The 20717-nt window shown below is 47.0% G+C and overlaps 1 protein-coding gene across 3 annotated transcripts in view; it reads left to right on the top strand.

Annotated features, from left to right (window-relative positions):
- Positions 1-20717, top strand: part of LOC119164708 (uncharacterized) — a 118614-nt gene that overhangs the window by 74953 nt on the left and 22944 nt on the right. For all 3 annotated transcript variants that reach the window (XM_075874015.1, XM_075874014.1, XM_075874016.1), the window contains exons 2-5: positions 9779-9899; positions 19056-19207; positions 19479-19664; positions 20201-20333. In XM_075874015.1, coding sequence (XP_075730130.1) covers positions 9779-9899; positions 19056-19207; positions 19479-19664; positions 20201-20333 — 592 coding nt within the window. The remainder of the gene's footprint in view (positions 1-9778; positions 9900-19055; positions 19208-19478; positions 19665-20200; positions 20334-20717) is intronic.

Consider the following 20717-nt stretch of genomic DNA (forward strand, 5'->3'; position numbering starts at 1 on the left):
CGACTGGGCAGAATGTCAGTACGGCAAAGTACGAATCTTGGAAGAGTCGGGGCGAGTTCGACTGTAGGTGAAATTTCGGCTAAACGAATTCTGGCAGAATCTCGAGGTGTCTGGGCGGATTCGACTTGGTGAGAATTCACCTAACCGAGTTGAGTCTGACAGAATCTCCGAGAGTCTGGCCGAATCCGGAAGGGGCAATTGATATTGATCGGCCGGCCGGAGCTAGTCTGGCTGAGTAGAACTGAGAAGAGCGACTGAGTATAATCTGTGAAAGTCTCGGTACGTCGTCGTCGTCGTCATCATCATCATAATCATCATCAGCCTGACTACGTCCACTGCAGGACAAAGGCCTCTCCCGTGTTCCGCCAGTTAACCCGGTCCTGTGCTTGTTGCTGCCAATTTATACCCGCAAAGTTCTTAATCTCATTTGCCCACCTAACCTTCTGTCTCCCCCTAACCCGCTTGCCTTCTCTGGGAATCCAGTTAGTTACCCTTAATGATCAGCGGTTATCCTGTCTACGCGCTACATGCCCGGCTCATGTCCATTTTATCTTCTTTATTTCAACTATATGATATCCTTAACCCCCGTTTGTCCCCTTAACCCCCGTTTGTCTCTTAAGGTTACACCTACCATTTTTCTTTCCATTGCTCGCTGCGTCGTCCTCAATTTGAGCTGAACCCTCTTTGTAAGTCTCCAGGCTTCTGCTCCGTAGCTAAGTACCGGCAAGATACAGCTGTTATATACCTTCCTCTTAAGGGATAGTGGCAATCTACCAGTCTCGGTACATGTTAGGCTAATTTAAATCCCTCTCACCAATCACAGTGCCAACGCGCGTTACTCAACGGGAGCCGTCGGTCCGTTGGTCGTGAGGTGACGCTACATGAAGGGTGGCGCTGCTTGCATCACACGTGCTTCCGAGCGCTTTTCCCCGGAGATGCGACAGGCGTGTCTTCCCTCTCCTATATCCTACGTCTGTCAGATTTCTTCTTTCGTGCTGCTTCTTTGTAGCTCGAAGCAATGCCGCCGCCGTGTCACAGCGCACGCACTAGCGTTGCAGTGACGCTTCCCCATTGGCTGCCAGCGTAGCGGAACGCTATTTCAAGGCACCGTATCTTTTACAGAGCGAGCGTGGCCGCCAATATTGTGAACACGAGGAATGCAGCACGCCACCCCACGGATGTGTACACAACTGAACAAACGATTACTTCATATGATTTCCGTCATGAGGCACTGCATGAGATGTCCTCTTCCTCATGACCGCAAAGCACACGCGAAAGCTATAGGCGATTGGCGAGAAAAGGAAAGGGCTAGAGGAGAAGGTGGTGAACGGCTGGATCGGGCGCGTCTGGCTGGCATTGATAAAATAGAGAAGGCGTTGCTCTGACAGAATCTTGGGCACTCTGGGTGACTCCGGCTGGTTGAAATTTCGATGAGCCGGCTGGGCCAAGTCTGGCTTAGTAAAATTTCGGAAGAGCCTGGGTCAAATTTGGGCTAATCGTGATTTGAGTCTGTCAGAATTTTGGAGAGTCTGGCTGAATGCGACTGGTTGAAATTGCGATCAGCCGGCTGAGTAAGTCTCAGGGCCGTAAGCAAAAATTTAATTTGCGAAAGGGGAAGGACCTCCTTGATTTCAGAAAGGGGGGGGGGGGGAAAGGGCGGCTCTTCGAAATGGTCATTTTTTGCTATGTTTTCCACGCTCTTCCAACTCATTCATAGGCAGCTGAACATCGACAGCTCTAGTTTCCTAACTATTTGAGAAAGCAGACAGTCATGCCACAAACATCCATTAACATTACAGGAATACCGTTTCAACACGAACTGCTTCCAGTATTCTTTTTCTCCCACAGAGAATGGTATAGATTGCCTGTATTTATATCCAACAATAAATATTTGAATAATTTTTAACTTCCGTACTTGATAATCATATTCATGCCACCTAAACTTGAATTGATGTTTTTTGTGCTTTTTTTGTAACCTTTACCATTCTTCAATGCTCTTCAAATATATTTATAAGAGCAATATGTAGTCCGGTTTCTTTCATGTTTATCAGTGACATTTTTTTTTCTGCATGATTTCGAAGATGTCTATGATGTACCATTTATGTGTACTAAACGATATTTGCCACATACCCCCCTGCACTCCATCTCCCCTGCACTCTATTTAACAATATCAAATATCTGTAATCATGCATTTTCACCTGTTCAATGTATGTGCATCTCTTGTGAATTTCGGTTTCCATCCTGCAATTCATACTGGCTGTGTTGTAAAAATAAATAAATAAATGGTGAAAAAATTCGGGGGTTGGAGGTCACGGGTTTGGTGTGCCACCCACTGGCTACGCCACCCGTCAGTCTGGCTGAGCAGGATGCCTGCGTCCGGCTGAGCGAAACGTTGATGAACGCGTGTCCGTCTAAGTGGAACCTTGGGTGGTGTGGGTGAGTCTGGCTTAATAAACTTTGCGAGTCCGGCTGCGTAGAAAGTCGGTGACAGCGAGTATGAGTGCGTTCGGCTGAGTGAAATCTCCGAGAGTCTGCGCACATTGCCTAAAACGTACTGGTCAGTATATTTTGATATCATTTTGTTGAAGTCCTGCTCTCGGAAATTTCAACTAATGGGAGTGAGCCTGACTAATTAGAATGCGCGAGTCCGGCTGAGTGGAATGTCTCGGTTGTCTGGGCGGGTCCAACTGGGCAGAATTTTGGCTCGTCCAAGTCTTGCGGTTCAATATGCTAGTTAAATGCCGACTCGGTGCAATCGTTCTGCCCTTTTGCAAGACAGCATTGGGGGCCGCCGCGGTCACGGCCCGCCGTGTCATCTCTGAGGCCAACCATCTTCCCGTTGCAGCATATGCCATATTGCCGGCTCTCTGGCGAATCTTGCGGTTAACCCGTGCTTTACAGCGACGCGGCACTTGTTTTGCCAGGTTTCAACGACCGTGAAGTGACGTCATCGGAGGTTGTTTGTTAGGAAGTAGTCGCAGCGTCAGGGGAGCGATAATAAATCACTATAGCGAGCAGGCGGTGTGGAACAATGGAAGTGAAAGAAAATTCCGTGAACAGTTTGAGTTGGCGAGATTTATTTAGTTGCCACGGTGGCATGAGTGCTAACACACCTGGCTTCAGCCCTGCCACTTGGGCAACTGAACATACGGTCTTAGGTTTACGCGCACCCAAATGAAAAAAAAAAAGGGGGGGGGGGGGGGGGTGGCATGTAAAACAGGCGGTGTAAGAAAAAAGAATTAACGCGAAAAGAAGAGACGTATACAGAATAAAATTCAGACACAATTGAGAAAAGTTGTTTTTCTCTTAGTAGTAAATCACTGGAACAGTGGTTGAAGATATCAAATCACCTCGCTTCCCTCGACATTAGCCGCAAAAAATAAAATGCTGTTGGCGACGCAATAATGAATTTCTCGCACCAGTCACTATAGCAGCGTCGTTAGATCTTGACGGCGTAAGCTAGTACCTACGTATTGTTACTAATGGGTAGCAATGAAACACATTGTCATCCCAAACGGTCATATACTCGGTATATCAAGTTTCAGGAAGTTTTGGTGAGCAAATGTAGCAAACAAAAAAAAACGATGAAATTTGTCACGCCACACGTGAAAGTTAAGGCGCCAAATGTAAGAACTAAACCTTGACACTCATTTCTCGTATATTAAAAAATCAATACTGCTTCAACTGAGGTCGTTCAAGTTTATCAGAGTACAGTTTATCACAGGCCCATAGCGCTCACCCCCGAAACTTAGATGGAAGGGGGTTGTTTTGCCGCGGGCAAGTAATGAAAATAGGTGTTCTTCAAGATTTTCAACAAATGACCTCTCCTTCCCTGAAACAAAAAAAAAAAAACCGGCTACGGGCTTTGTTTATTAATCTGAATGGACTCGATTCTTTACCTGATTGTCCATTTCATTGTACCTCTCAATGGGCTCAGTCGGTTCGGAGCTCGGTCGTTGGGTTCCTGCATTTCGTAAACTGTACGATGCGTATGACTAAGCGTGTCTTAATCGAAGATTGAAAATAGAACAATCATACTGCGGGGCTTTGCAATGAGAAATTGCCTGATTGCACTACTTATGCGTATCTCAACATAGAGCTGCAGTGCAAACTCGGAGTATTTGCGCGCTCGGGGCCGTTCGTGGAGGAAACGGCGACCAGCTGACGTCGACAAAGCTATAGCTGCGGATCTCGGAATCGCTCATCTGAACGTTGCAGCTGCGTCTGTTTGCGTCCACTCCCGTGCGGTTGGCCTATGCTTCGACCTACGCACTGTGGCGTGCGTCACACGGAAGCCCCAGTTTAAATAAATTAAACCGAATTTAAACAAAGTAGGCGTGAATTAAACTGAACTAATTAAACCGATAATAAACCGAATCGTATATCTCTTGCGGAGGCTATGGATATAAGAGATTTGCGAGACTTCATGCCCCCCTCTCCCATCAACAAGCTGTGCTAGAGGCCGTGCACAGAAACGTATTCTGGACAGCTCTGTCGCATCGCCCGCTTTAAGGGCTTCAGTCCAGATGAAAAACACACTTTTTTTCCCAAAATAAACTGAATTTAACACGTGTGACCTGATTTCAACAGCGCCCAATGCTGTTCTGTATTCCAGTGAATATTCAGTTTAGTGAACTTTCAGTGAAGCGAACTATTCCATTGGGTCCCTGAGAGTTCACTCTAGTGAGAGTTCACTGTAGTTTTCTATGTTAACACGGTAGGGTATCTTGCAATAGAGCATGTATGCGTTTACAATTACTGCGTATCATACATGGTAGTGGTTATTAGTGATGAGGTGCCATTTTCCGTCTCCCTATGTGGATTTCACGGCTCAGCGCATAACGCGGAGACTAACTCCAAGGAACGTAAAGATGACAGCGTATAAAATACCGGTGATTTGTCAACAAATTTCATTGAAGAGAACGCGGCTGCAAAGCGGAAAGAGAATCGGAGGAGCCTAAAGGAAGTGTAGAAGGTGGTCGCTCTTTCGCAATTCAGAAGAGCGTCGCGACGCCATAAGAAGGCATCGTGCGTGCTGTCTCTGAACACAAGCACACAAACGTCGCTCACTGTCCTTCCTTATCTCTCCGTGCACCCTCTACTCTTCGCGGAATGAACATGTAAACAAAGAGACGTCGATTCCTCCTCTGTTTTTTTACGTATATATTTATTCGTTCGTTCTTCCTTCGTGTGTGGTCTGGAGCACTTGTCGCCCAGACGTCGGATTGAGGGCGACACGCGATACAGATTAGGCGGCGCGGCGCGCCATGATGCTTTCATCTTCCTACCCGCGCCCTCTCGAGTTCTGGTAATACAAGGGTCTTCTTTGTTTTGCGTGGCTCTGCGGCGTCTCCGGGACTCGCTCTCTGGACTTCAAGCCGACCGGTTGTGCCCCCGTGATCTCTAACGACAGCGCGGCTCTGGCCGACTGGCTCGCCCTGCGCCATCTCCTGACGCCGACAAGAACTGTCGCTGAGTGGGGGCCCGTCCTCGGAATCCTGCGACCGTGTCCATCTTTCTTATCTCCTCCTTACTTCTGGGTGTCGCTGTCCCTGCGCCTCGCTCTCTCCTTCCTCTCTCTCTATCTCTATACCTTTAATCCTATCCTTTTAATCCCTCCTCGTGAGCTACTGTTTAGGTGTCGCACTATTATGCAGACAGTTACGAGGCTCACTTTTATCTTCTTTTCTCTCTTAAGAATCACATAAGAAGTGTCTCCGGCTTGGTTCTGGCGTAGCGACGCGACCCTTTTCACTATGCTGCAGCTGCTGGCTCTCTCCATCCTCTGCAAGTGAGTGAGCCTGACAGAGAGAGAGAGAGAGAGAGAGAGAGAAGCCACCGCTATGGACGGTATAGCTCATGTCCGCGTGGCATGCCGTGGCTCGGTTTGGTATTTCATGTGGTGAAATATTTATCCCGTGTGCGCTATAGTGATGCCTTTTTTTTTTTCATATCTTCGTGTGTTTCGCGTGCTTCAAAAGTATGAGCACGCACACACACACAGACCCACAAAAAGAGGGGAACAAACGTGATACTCGATGAAGAGCGAAGAGAGACATGAGCTGTCTGAAAAGCGACTATACGAAGCGTGTGCTCTTGCATTTCACTTGTGGACTGTCGCCGTGTGCCTTTTTTAAATTATGTTTTTTTTTTCTAATGAACGGTATCTTTCTCTCTTCTGTACGATCCAGATGATTTGTACTTACCCGCAATATATCGGGATTGCGTTATTTGTGGCGTGTATGGCCGTACTACACCTGTGGTTGCCAACTCTTTCACGTAAGTAGTCGGGACCTGGAAAGGGGGATGCGTACAATATCATATCGAGTCAGCAAAATCAGCTTATTAATGTGGTACGTCTTCCAGACAAATTAGTTGTTCTCTTATAGTTGCGGGCCCATGAATTATCTGAGCTGACAACGTGCTGCTCTTGCTGGAAAGTGTCTACTCGTAAATGTAGTCACACTTCACGTGAAAATTCGCCTGAAGTGCCTGAGAGAGAGAGAATTATTTTTATGTGAAGCTGGAGAGGTTTGCCTGGTTTTTCACCTGACAGGCTACTCCAGTTGCCGGGTGATGACAATGATATATACAATGATAAACGCACAATACATACAGTTACATACGCGCATAACAGTCACATAACACATAAAGTCACTCACACGCACTGCGCTATTTACAACGTTTCGTTCAAGCCTGTGGTCCGTAAGAATGTCAGTAGCGCTTTTGTAGAGTAACGCACTGGAGGTGTTCTGCCATGAGCCTAGAATATTTTTCGACTCCAAATTCGTGTCCTGTTGTATTTTTAAGGCCATCTTCAGAGACTGTCTCTCTGATGCGTATTTCGTACACTCACAGAGGACATCGTTGGTGCCTTCAACGACGTTACATTGGGCGCGAAATTTTGAGTCGGACATTCCAAATTTTTTCCTGAAGTGGTTCGTATATGCAACGTTTAATCGGATGCGGTGTAAACACGTTTCATCTTGCCTGTTGAGATTTCGCGGCATCCTGCAGTCACACGATGGATCGATCTTGCACAGAGAGGCCCATATTGAAGCCTCTCGTATCCACCATTAGCAACCACAACACTGCTTTGTGCGAGTGATTGTGAGAACTTCGCGTTCATCAGCGTGAGGCGTGTTGTTGACGATGCGTTAGTTGACATGATAATTTCCAAGTGGACGGTGCGGAACAAATCAGGGACATAGCTGTCGCGACGAAGACGGTTCAAGACTCGGGACAGTCCCGCAAAATCAGGCACGGTTGGTAACCTTGTGTAACCATTCCATTCTTGGAAGGTGGGAGAGCAGCGAAGTGGACGGGTGCACCTCCGTCTCCGGCTTTGTCGCCGTCCTTCGTCCAAGCGCGCTGGTCCTCGGATGCTCTTACAATGTGCGGCTGTCACACGCTTGCTACTACTTTACGTTGACCTTGCCCGCGTAGCACCGCGGCCCAGCTAACGCGGTGAAGCACTTACTGGTTTTCAACGCGATGTCGATGAGGAGCTCGTGGCAGAATTTCCGGAAATTCGGGGCAGATGCAGTAAATATAGGTGACGAAAAGTGTTTCTTTGCTGGCCACACACTTTAAGTCTCCACTGACAAGCGAGAATCGAAGGCATGCTGTAGCGATTGAGATTGCGATAGTGGGTGTGTGTGCGTGTTTGTGCATTTTTGGCCCGCTATATGAAAATAACTGAAAAGAAAATAGGGGTTGCCCGCACCACCACGAGGTACAACGGGCTCAAGCCAATAGAACATAAACGAAGAGGGGAAATGTCCCAAAGGAATTTAAAAAAAATGTTATAAAAGTAATAATAACAGGGGTAAAACGTAGTGAGTGTAGGATGTGAGTGCAAGCAATAAACCGATTATGTTCGCAGGAAGTGGCTGGTCGAAATGCACCAGCGGTGTATTTCCCTAAGTTGACTGTTTAGGATACGTGCGTGTGAGCGTATTGTGTTTGTGTGTCTGTGAGTTTACATAAAATGCGTTGCTGTTGAATGAGGAGAAAGTCCAAACGTGACTGCGAGGTGGGATCCGAGCTAACGGCCTAGAATGTGACGTAAGCGTTGATGAGGAAAATGATAATAGTCCGTCAGAGGTCAAAGCAGGTAGCCGGGCACGTCAGGCTGTCGTTGCTATAACAGCGATGCTACAGGAAACACTGGGCAGCCTGTTTTCCACTGCGAACAAGGGCACCGATTGAACTAGCGCGCTTTTCGAAGGAAGATGAGCAAGAGAGAATTATTCGTGCACGCGTCGCAGATGCCATGGGGAGATGGCGGAGCAGTGATGTTATCGTTATCAGTTGCAGGGGTTTTCCCTACATTTGTTGGCGTAACTGTGAGTACAATCCATGTGCACGCAAAGTTATCGTGGGGGACTATATACGATAGCGAGGGAAATTCATTGGAGTATACAAAGCGGTGTCCTGATGAAGTGTTAGTACAGCTAATGTGCCTTGGCATTGTGTGTGCCCGCGTATGTATGTGCGTGCGGGTATAATAATTCACAGTAATTATTGCGGTTTGAACGTTCCAAAACCACCGTATGATTATGAGAGACGCTGTAGTGAAGGGCTTCGAAAATTACGCCCACTTGAAGTTCTTTTATGAGCACAATCTAAGCACACGGGCTTCAAGCGCTTTCGCCTCCATCGAAAATGCAACCGCCGCGGCTGAGATTAGATACCGCGACCTGCGGGTCAGGAGCCGAGTATAACCACTAGACCACAGTGGCGACTTTCGCGCGCATATCGCTCTCGCGTTCAACTGTTACAGGAAAAAATGAGGGGAGTCCCTTAATTCTATCACTTTAGTGCGTTAATAGTTCCACATCTTTCAAAGAGACGAGGGGCTTTCGTTTGCTCGACGCGTCAAATACTGAAAACGTTGAAGCGACGGAACCTTTGGCGCCTTGTAGGGAGCATTCAAGGAAATAATGCATGAAATTAAGTTAGGTCTTCCGCTTCTTCCTATAAAAGGTACTGCGTGTTTTTACACGCGGACGGCGACGCTATAGGAAATCAAGGCGGTGTGTCGTGTACGGCTCTGTTGTAAAAGGCAATCGGAAAAACGCGGAGAGTGTGGTGCATCGATCAGAAAGTATGCTATGTTTCAGTGACACAGTGGCTATCGCATCGCGACCGTTAAGAACGACCCTCTGCTATGGCCCGAGGGCGTGGGTTCGACTCCTGGCCACGATGACTGTATTCATTACGATGAGGACGAAATGCCATAATTCCGGTGTATACTTAGAATTGGGCAGACTTTAATGATTTGAAATTAATCCTGAGTTTCGCACTTCGGCATACCTCGCAATCAAGTCGTGGTGTTAGTGAGTAAAACATATCAATTTCTTATATATTTTTGAAACTGATCGTCCTAGCGTGTCTCCGCCATCTTGCTGCTGTAATTTCGATAGGCTTTACGTCACAGCTGCATTGTAGCAACACGCGTTTCCTTATTACCAAAACTGCTCTCTTTTACCCGTAGATTGGTGACCGACATATAGTGAAAAAGGTGAGCGACACAGAGCATTGTCATCATTTTTTTCTATGTCCAGAGATGTTTTTGTACTAACATAAAAACACCACGAATCCGTTCTGCCTGAATTATAATATCGCAGTTATTTATTTAACTTCATGATAAGCGCTGTTACATATCACAGTAGTTATCAGAACGTTACTTAAAGTTGTTCGACTATATAATCCAGAGTGACCTTCTCGCTAAACGCAACTAAAGAGGAGTCGTGTCGTTTTTCTGTCGTTGCAGGTGGCGATCAAGACGATCAAGAAGTCCAAGATCGAGACGGAACAGGACTCTCTACGGATCAGGAGGGAAATCCAGATCATGTCCTCTATACAGCACCCTTACATCATCCACATATACGAAGGTGAGCACGAGTGTTTATTAGCAAGTCGTGGTTAAGTATCGTATCTCGATATGTACAGTCGCACTTGGTGTGATCTGCAACACGGGAGCACGTAGCCTCACGAGTTCAAGGACTGTGTACGGCTTCCACTAGCTCTTATTTCATTGTTAAGCCGACTTCTCTCACTTGATTCCAAATAAGAATATAAATAACTTAAAGCAATGATCAGTCTTTAAGCTCGTGAGGCCACGCGCTCCTATGTTGCAAGTCAAACTGAGCGCGACTGCATAAACGAAGATGTCGCTTAATGTAAACAGTTCCATGTGTATCCATGGAAAGGAAAATTATAAGTGCCTTAAGGGACAAGAAGAGAGTAGAGTGGGTCAGGGAACAGACGGGCGTTAAGAACATCTTACACCGGTGTCACGCGGCCACATTTGATCACGATCGTAGCTGATCCCGATCGAGTTTCGCGACCGCGATTCTGCAGCTCTTATACGCGAGCTGCAGAAGGGAGCCGATCGCTGTTGAGAAACTTGATCCCAATAGGGCTCGTTGGGCTATCAGCAGGATGTGACGCCGGTATCAGTCGAAACCATGGGCAAAGCATAAAGCGCGAATGCAAGGCAACCGCTGCCCATTAAGAGTCGCAGACAGGATTTCAAGGGAAGGCAAACGTGTGAGGGGGAGGCAGAAAGTTAGGTGGTAACACGATATACTCTGTTAAATGATGTTAAATACGATGTTAAACACGATGTTAAACGTGGCACTTGAAAGCGCAGGACCGGGTTGATTAGCGGAACATGGAAGAGACATTTGCCATTCAATGGGTGCAGTGAGGCTGATGATGCTTGTGATGATCGTCATCATGAAGACTCCCGGCACAGTCTTGGTCACGCGCGGCTAAAAAGCTTCTGGAACGCGCGGATATCACCATTACGCCATCTCCTCGTGCGTATAGTCCGATGGCGTTCGTACTGAAGCACTTGCATGCTAGCGAGCGTCTCTCGGGGACTCATTAGGAATGAGCCACCGTCCGCGACATTCATTGCGTGAGCGCTCGAAGGCTGCGTGAAACGGTGCCGCTCGTTCGTTGTATACTCGCGAGGGTCCCGTATATTCCGGTATACAGCTTGACGTCCCCGTCGAGTTCGTGGGCACGTGACCTTGGTCCCGGTCACGACACGAGCTGAGACGCCCAGATGCGACGTCCCTGGCTGCGTTTCAACGGTGATGAAGGAAAGGAGGGCGGGCTTGGGTGGGCTAACGCTGTGGTGGCGCCGAACAACGGACACTCGTTCACGTCGTAAAAATTGGGACTTGAAGGAATTGCTTCGCATCGCTGGCTAACTTTGAAAGCGAGTCGCTCTTTTTTACGAGAAGTCTCAAGGTTGCTGGGGGAAACGCTTGGCGCATGGTGCGGCTGTCACTCGCTATGTACTGTCGTCACTGCTAGCAGTTGCAGGCCGTGCCGCGGTAGCCAGTTGTATGATGTTCGCGAGTTCGATTCCGGCCGGGTCGTGATTCGATTCGCTTCGATGCGGGGGGATTAGGGAGGGGTCCCGTGCCGAGGTTCAGGTTATAAGTTACTGGGAAACTTAAGTGGCCTTAAAGAATAAGGAAAAGTATATGCGCCGTATATCATGACCCCTTGTAGACATTCGGCAAGCGTTAGGAACACCACAATTCAACTGGGCATTAATATACCGCGAGGTTTCGCTACATCTCTCTCGAACAGCAAGCTCGTAGACCCATAAAAGAGAGACAAACCACACGGTCCCCTATTGCATTCGCCTTAGACAACTCGAAGGCGAGAGCCTTTTTATTTCACTTCGCAATCGATTGCATTGAAGAATTCTTAGCTTTCGATATTGGGCGAAGCCATTCCATTTCGGTGGCACCTATTGCCTGTTGAGACCAACCTATGCAACCAATCGTGCAGCTAACCGTCCCCTTTGGGTAAACGTTTATTTTATTGATATGTGGGGTTTAATGTCCCAAAACCACTATATGTATAAAAGCGACGCCGTAGAAGGGCTCCGAAAATTTCGACTACCTGGGGTTCCTTAACGTGCACCCAAATCTGCGCTCACGAGCCTAGAACATTTCCGACTTTATCGTAAAGGCAGCCGCCGCAGTCGGGACTCGATCCCGCGACCTGCAGGTCAGCAGCCGAGTACCTTAACCACTAGACCACCGAGACGAGGCCTTCGGGTGAACGTGAAAGCGGTAAACGAGAGCATGGCTTTGGCGTCTGGAAAATGCAAATTGTTTATTTATTTGTAATTAGTTGTATAAAATAAACAAATAAATTTATAAATAAATCAATAAATAAATAACACGAAAGAGAAGATAGGTGAGGAAAACATGATATTTGGTGTGACCGTACTATAACGGTCGAGTCCAGGCGGCTGACATCTGAAATGTGGTCGTGCAGGGGAGGTGTGAGCAAACAAGTAAAAAAAAAAAAACTGAAATAAAGCAGGGGCACAAAATAGCATATATTATAGAGATAGTTTTAAGATGCAACTTCTGGAAGGCCTTCTCTCTCTCTATCAAATGATATACCTTTTCTTACTTTTTTTTCAAAATTAAATAGCGCGGGGGGTGGGTAGATAGCTGTCTTTCATTAACCTTGGGAGATTCTGTTCGCTGGACACTTACACCGTTATCGTCGCTCACTCGTACACATTGCGACCGCTGCGTACCATACGTACGCGTTTACCGTGTATACGTTTATCGCTTCACAATAGGTGACCGCGAGTGCCACGCCCAATGGCCGTCCAGCACACGACTGCGCCGAGTGATCTCGTATGCGGCGGTGAATTATTCATCGCCACCCTGCACCCCCCCCTCTCCCCTTCTTGCATATACAAGGGCTATAGTGCTGCCAAGTGCTGGGTTTACGTCCTCCAAGCGCCGTACCTCGGTTTAACCTCTCCTATGCCTTTCTCCTCATTCCCCTCAACTGCCGCGGTTCATTAATTCATTTAGTTATTTATTTCTTTACTTATTTATTTATTTATTCATTCATTCATTCATATAGAGTACTCTCAAGGTATAAATACGTTGCAGAAAGGGTGTGGTTTACGTATAAGAAAAAAAAAGTAAAACATAACAGTAACAGTGAAATGGAAGCATTATACAGAATAGTTAGAAAGAAACTTTTAAGCGCGCTTTTGCGAGCATCTAGTGAAGTAAACTACACATATCATAGAAGAAACAAATGTGTAATGCTACAGTAAGGTTGATGGGACATGTTTAAATCCAGTTGTGTCAGTTATATCACTTGTTAATGCAAGTAAGTGGTTCCAATATCCTGCTGTTCTGGGAAGAAATTATTAAGAGCCGTGCAGTAGTTGAAAAATATGTGTTAACCAGATGGCAATTATCGAGTAGATAGATACAGGACCAGTTGTGGCGTCCTAGCTTGAGAGATATTTTTACTGCGCCACTGTCCCCCACTTCATGTGCAGCTGCTTCCACTTCGAGAATCTCTATATCCGGAGTGGTTTCTGCGCAGTTTCGGTGGCGTGTTCCTGTCGATGAACTATTTGCAAGAGCAAACACCGAATTCGAATTTGATGCAACATTGTACTCGAATAATAATAATAATAATAATAATAATAATAATAATAATAATAATAATAATAATAATAATTTGTGATGGTTTAACTCCCAAAATCACGACATGATTATGAGGGGCGCCGTACTGGTGGGCTCCGAAAATTTAGACCACTTCGCGTTCATTAATGTGCACTTATATCTACCCTAAAATTTCGAGAAAGCAAGCGGCCCTCGTTTTCGAGAAATTTCAAATATGTAACCTCTTCTCCGCTCCTACTATTTTCGCTGTTGCATTCATTGTTTTAATTCGCCGTCGTTGGGGGAACAAAAAAAAAGAAACAATGATTTCATGCGCAGTCAGGAAAGCATTTCATGAGAAGCCCGGGTGTGCATTCTTTAATCTTAGCAGCTCTTCTGCCGTATTTTCGAATTTTGATCAATTACTCTTTGAGTGAAGAAAGAAACTAAAAAATGGCAGCATATCCACGGGGTGAATGATGGAGAGCGGGGCGAAGCATCCGTCCGTCCATTCGTTCTTGTGTCCGTCCGTCAACACTCCAAGTACCACCATCTCGCATCTTTTCATCATATATTAAGCACCGCCATCCAGCGGACATTCCAAAGACTGAAAGAGAGGTGGCACACGCACACTTTCTTACGGCTTGCGCTTCGTGTCTACTTCCCACCTTTAACCACCTTGAGTTCATGGTATATACTGGTTCACTGTATTCATGGCACTGCGGCCCAACGCTCGCTAAACCTTTCTAAAACCTAGGAGGTTACGCCCAGCGGGTATAACGTAGCAACCCTTTCTTGTCAGATAGTGCTCAACGTACATGTCAATGGCTGCTAAGGGGGAATGAGACACAGGAGAATTCGGCTGTTAGTTAACGCGCACGCCGCGAAGTTTTTTTTTTTGTTCAACAACGCACAGAATAAATCTCCCACCGGCACCACCATGGAGGTCAAAATGTAACACTGGTTACGCACTATACTACTTATACTACAAGGGACGAACGGGTGCCGCTAAAGGAGCTTCGACCCTAAAAAATCGCAGGGTCCCTTGTGGCTTCCCATAAGTAAGCCGACTCGAAGGCGAAAGCCTCCGCCTTCTTTTCACTTAATGCATTGATCCTATCCACCACCAAGTTTCACATTGCCTCCGAGATCGGAGGCACTGCGAGCTTTCTGCACCTCGACGTGGCTTAACTTTGCGCTGCCTCCGTGATCGGCCACACCTTTAACCAACGACCGTGACATGCAATGTCGTCATCAGGTGGTGTCACAGATATTGACGACCTGTGACGTCACGCTGTGATTTGATGACGTCGTGACATGGTGACCATTTCTCGCGTCATTCGTGTTGAGGCCGCTGAGGGGGGGAGAACGGACATGGGCGACGCCGAAGGTCACTTATCACGGATCGATGAGGCATCTATGGTTTTCGTCTTAAATATATATATATACAAATAACTGCAGGTATGTAGATATATATATCTTCGTTTCTGACTCTGCAATTTCTTCGAAATGGGTGTCTGTATAAGCGCCTGCTATGCCGTGTTACGCTAGGTTAACAACCCCCGCAGTGCGCGTGATCTCACGGACTCCGCTGCTTCGGCAAGCAGCACCGACGCTTCCCGATTTATCCGGAGCTGTTTTCCGATAGCGTAGATAAAGCGGTCGCGTGTAAATATACTGAGCGTGCAATTACACGCCGGTGAGCGCTTTCTCTCGGCCGAGGCAAGCGTTTTAGTCGGTATGGCTAATAAATGAAAACACCATGAATAGGCGTACGAAGGGTTCTGATCAGGGAAGGGGGGCTGTGAAGGTATGTTTGACCGCAGTTCCACCCCTCCCCCCAGCCATGCATAGAGAAAACGAGCCTCACAATGAATGCAAAATTAAAGACGAAACGATGACGCATTTCTCACTTCGGACTTCCATACGTACGCGGCTTTACTGTTGAGAAGTAAGCAATTTTTTTTAATGCAGCATCAGAAGGCCGCGGTCGTGTAACCATAACCATGGGTATTCAAGAATGACCTGAGAGGTCGGACTGAGTAAAGGTACTAATAATAGGGGGCAGAATCGGCGCCTCCCCTGAGACGCCTAAGGACGGGGAAAAAAGAGATCTGCTTCCACCACCCCGGAGGGGGGGAGGTAGGCGAGGTGTACTCATATGACGGTATGGGGGGAAGGTGCATGCCTTTGCTTCAAATACCATAAACGTTGGAACGTGCAACTCGATGTGTGCTTGGATTTATCGCTGCTCGTTCAGAAAAGGGAAACGCAAACGCCGCGTGTTTATCACGGATAAGATCGGACGAACGAGCGCCGATACGTGCGTCCATGCGACTTCTGGTTGCGCGTATTTTGAGAGCGAGAGCAGGGATTAGTCCACGCTTTTCCGGTCGCACTCGAGGACGGCAAAACATTGCTGAAACAGTAGTGATGATATGTCTACGACTTCGGTATGTGGTAGACGTTGGTGAAAGGTATGGTGCAAGTGCTGCTTATAAGCTGCAAAAATAAATAAATGAATAAATAACACCAAACATGCAAGACAGCTAGCGGTATTACTTCGGGCGCGTGCTGCTTCTTGACTTGACGCGCTTATATACTCCACTCCTCGAAATTAATTACAATAAAACAAAGAGGGTTAATCGCATTGCATTTTACTTTGCTACTTCGATGCCTCGCACTGGTGGCGCGGCTCTCATGATGGCCAACTGGCGGAAGAACCGGCACACAGGTAACCGTTCCTCATCAATAACGCATGCAAGTTTAATCATTGGATAACGGCAGGCGCATAAGCGTACAGTGTAAGCGTATAGAATGGTTAGGTTTGCACTATCGAGTACCTAAAAATACCAAAGTGCTTTAACTATTTAGCATTACTCACTTTTTTGTGCTTTGTAATTTTGCAATAGTACCGACATTTTTTTTCCCTGCTCGCCGTTTTTATTGACGCGTCTTCGCATATATTCTGGGCCAGTGTATATATGGGAGCAGCCGACACCTGCCGCTGGCAAGGACTACTTTAATGACATTTATACGCTTTCTGGTCTATAACGGTTTTTTAAAGTGCTTAATAAGCAATTAGCAATGAACACCAACGTGCCCAACAAAACGTTCTTTCTGGGTTTCAAGTTTGTTTTCTTTTTTCTCTGGAAAGTTCGCGTTGATGGACGGGCTGTGGCGGTTAATTTTTTTTTTTCGTAAGACAAATGGGCGACGCCATCGTATTCTGTTGAGCCGATGTTATTTTGTTTTTATATATTCCGACATGAATTATTAGGGCCATGAAGCATCGTATGTGCCAACCCAACCGTCCTAATTCGTGCGCGTCTGCCGTAACACAGTTCGTTTAGTTGTTAAAAATGCAAAACACAACGGTTAACAGCCGAATACGACGGTACTGACACCCATCCGCAAGATAGCCTATATGGTGCGCAGCTTCTCGAGAATTTTCCTTCCTCCGTGCACCCTCTGCCGCAGAACGTGCAGTATCGCTCCACTGCTCTCTTTCCCTCTCGCTTGTGGACTGCTTTCAGTGGTCTGCAGAAAAAAGCGCCGCCTTTCGTTTTGCCAACAATACTACCGCCCCCGCTGGGCCGACTGTTTCCCCGCCCTCGCCTTCGAAGTTGTCAGTCTCTTGTTGAGTTCTTGCGCCATTCTCGCGCCGGCAGGGGAAAGCGCTAAACCGCGTGGGCGTGCTCGAAAAGGACGACGGATTAGGAGCCAAGGATCGAGGCGACAAGATAGAAAGTAGCGCACGAGATTTATGGTTTTCACCCCTCATCTCCTTCGTTTTTTTGCCCGAACGAAACGGCGTTCGTTATTCTTGGCTAGAATGCGCGATTTGCTTGGCGCCTGTTTAATATGTTTTTTTTTTTTGTCTCGATGCATCTATAAAGGAAGAGTCGGCCAGCCTGGGTTTTCTCAAACACCGAGGTTCGTGTTGTGTTTACGCGCGCCCAGCGCCGCAAGGTGAAGGCGGCGGAAATCGTGCCAAATTTTCGGGCCAGTACGCTCGAAGGGCAAGGACGACCTGTGCGCCTTTTGTTCATTCACTATGGGATCCAGCCGAAGAGCAGCACCTTTTGGGTGCCTTCTTAGCAAAGCTATAGAATGTTGTACAGCGCTGTGCCTCTGCCTGTTCAAGGGAACACCACAGTGTTTGTACAATGCCTTGATGGGCCGTTTTAACAGCGGGTACCGGCAAGCTTTTGGCTTGCTAAAGGGGGCTTGGAAAAGTACTGACGCCTTGCAATGTCTAAGCGCGCGAAATGCACAGAGAGGTAGCTGAACATCATAAAAGTCCTTCTTTCTTTCTTTCTTTCTATATATCGTTTCCTTTCTTTCTGTATTTCCTTTTCTTTCTTTTTCTTTTTTTTTCTCGTTCTTAAACGCAGCTGTGCAATGCCAACGAGCCAAAGAGACCACTCTTATCTGTCGTCCAAGAATCGTGATCTTTTTTATGTAGTCTATATCATTTCAGACTTCCCTACATTACGTTTCCACTGGATTGGCGCACTGTAAGCATTGTTTAGGCTAGTACTGACCACGTCGTGACCATGCAACGTGACCCAGTTGGTGAAAGAAAAAAAGCGGAAATTCGAGGGCTCGTAAATCAATATATATATATATATATATATATATATATATATATATATATATATATATATATATATATATATATGTATATATGTATATATATAGAAAAGGCACAAGTGGCGTTTCATGTGCGGTCACATCACAACGTTAATCGTGTAGTCAGAGGCGCCACAGAGCTTGGTTGTCTTTTGAAAGGGGAGCAGTTCTACCGTTTGCAGCCCACATATGGATGGAGTTTGTTGTCTTCTCTTTTTTTTATTTGTTTTTTAAATAAACGTTTTGTCGCACCTGGTTTGAAGCTGCCAGCGCTTGGTTTTCGTTGTTAAAATGATAAAGGAATACGATGATAAAGTTCAGTCGTCATCATTGTCATCATCATAATCATCATGCCGGTATATGTTCAACTGGCCTCGTCACAGTCACGAGCACCAAATGGCAACAAACTTGCCCTCGCCACAATGAAAGCGAACACAAAGCGACCATTTATTTCTCACTATTTCTTTATTTTTATTTATAATACCGTTAGAGTAAACAACATTTTGATAATGCAGTTGTTAAAGAGAAAAAGCCGCCTTCTGCAATTTTACGAAACAGCGTTTGCTAAAGCTGGCTTCTCGGCAGTATAACTGACTATGTGGACAAGCCTGCTTTACGGCCAACACATCGTCGCCGACACTGAGTGCCGCTGTGTTAGAAATGTCGAATTAGAGCAAATAAACGCTAACATAGAAAGCTTAGTCTGGCTCGTCTTTAAGTGCCCGTTTTTGTTTACGCTAATTCCCCATTAACAACGTAAGGCCAACCAGCTCGAGCCTGGAGTGTCGCGTTTGGTAACTATAAGCGAGAAAACGGACCAGTTTGGATTGAACGTGGGTCGTTTTGAATTTTAAAACCTGACTTGTATCCTCCTACGTGCCTCATCTCGGCGCGGTTGTTCCGCCAAGGTGCAATCAATACACCGAGCAATCAAAATGAGCTCCCGCTTTCTCGCAGTATTCGAGAACAAGGACAAGATCGTCCTGGTGATGCAGTACGCGAGCGGAGGCGAGCTGTACGACTACGTCAGCGAGAGGAAAGAACTCACCTCCGAGGAGGCGCGACGAATATTCCGCCAGGTGGCCTCTGCAGTCTACTACTGCCACAAGGTAAGTGCACATGAACGCCTTTGTTTTATTATTAATGTTCTTAAAGGCCATTGCTAGCACATTGCATTATTGCAGATAGCTGAGCATTTAGCTTCGCTGTTTAGCCATGGTGGCACAAAATGCATCTCGCGTCTTCGCTTCGTAGTGCTATTGAAGGCGTTCAAATATGTCTGCGCACTTAGGCTCAATTCAGTTTGAATCTTTATGCGCACCTACTCTTTTCCTGCTACGGCTTGCACGAACTTCTCGCGGGGTGAATGTTAATCCGCAGAACAAGATCTGCCACCGCGACCTGAAGCTGGAGAACATCCTGCTGGACGAGAAGGGCAACGCCAAGATCGCCGACTTCGGCCTGTCCAACGTGTACGACGAACGCCACTTCCTGAGCACCTTCTGCGGGTCGCCGCTGTATGCTTCGCCAGAAATCGTCAAGGGCACGCCGTACTACGGACCAGAGGTGCGTGACCTCACTGCTGCAGGCTCTTAGGCACGCGACCGAATCGGCTTTTCTCGCAACGCGCACTGCACGAGGTGTTTTGGGCGAGTGAACTGGTGTTCCGTCAGGGCAGCAGCGGTTGTTGCCAGGATTATAGGCGTGCGCACAGGGTGAGACGTTTGCTTGCGTTAGCAATGCCCCGTAAAATGAAGTGGCGTCCTGCTGCTGTGCACCTGATTGGTTCAGAGGTTTGCGACTGAAAAATCGAGCAACGACCGGCTTAGCCAAAGCAGTCACTTTACAACCCAAGTGGCCATTTCCGATCAGTCGTATTGCGACTAATCTTATTACACGATTGGTGCTGTTCGCATGTCGCGTGAACGATCCTTGTACTTAAGCAATGTAGGTGCTGTTATATTTACATAGTCTTTAGCTCACCTCTAAGAGCAGCTGCCCCAGTATACACTGTTTACCGCGAGACACCCCCCCCCCCCCTTGTATGTTTGCATAGTGTACTGACTTGCATATTATGTAAAATAAACTCCTTGCTTGTTTAGGTGGACTGCTGGAGTCTGGGCGTTCTCCTCTACACGCTGGTGTACGGCGCCATGCCTTTCGACGGCAGCAACTTCAAGCGGCTCGTGCGCCAGATCTCCGAGGCGGACTACTACGAGCCCAAGAGGAAGTCAGGTGAGCGCCTCTTGTTACTGCTTCTTGTTCCAGCCGTCGATGACGAACGCGTCGCCCAAGTCTACAAACACGTGTACGAAATGCAAAAGTATTGCTTGCTCGCCGCCGTTATTATTAACCACGCCTCGGCGCGTTGCACGTCGAGTATTCCACTAAATTTGCGTAACATTCACAACGCTAAAAAAAAAAAAAAGCAGTGTGGGAAGTGTGGCTGGAAATTCCGGAAGTGGTTTTTTTTCTTTTTTTTTTTTTGCGGGGAGACAGCTGAGACGTGGCGCAGCTGTGGGGACAATAAAAACAATGTGCGTGCATTGCACGCGTTCAACGACCATCGATATATAGCGGAGTCGAAGGCCTTCGACACCTTGTGCTTCGATCGGCGTG

This window comes from Rhipicephalus microplus, chromosome 9 (assembly GCF_043290135.1).
Source record: "Rhipicephalus microplus isolate Deutch F79 chromosome 9, USDA_Rmic, whole genome shotgun sequence".
Classification (NCBI taxonomy): Eukaryota; Metazoa; Arthropoda; class Arachnida; order Ixodida; family Ixodidae; genus Rhipicephalus; species Rhipicephalus microplus.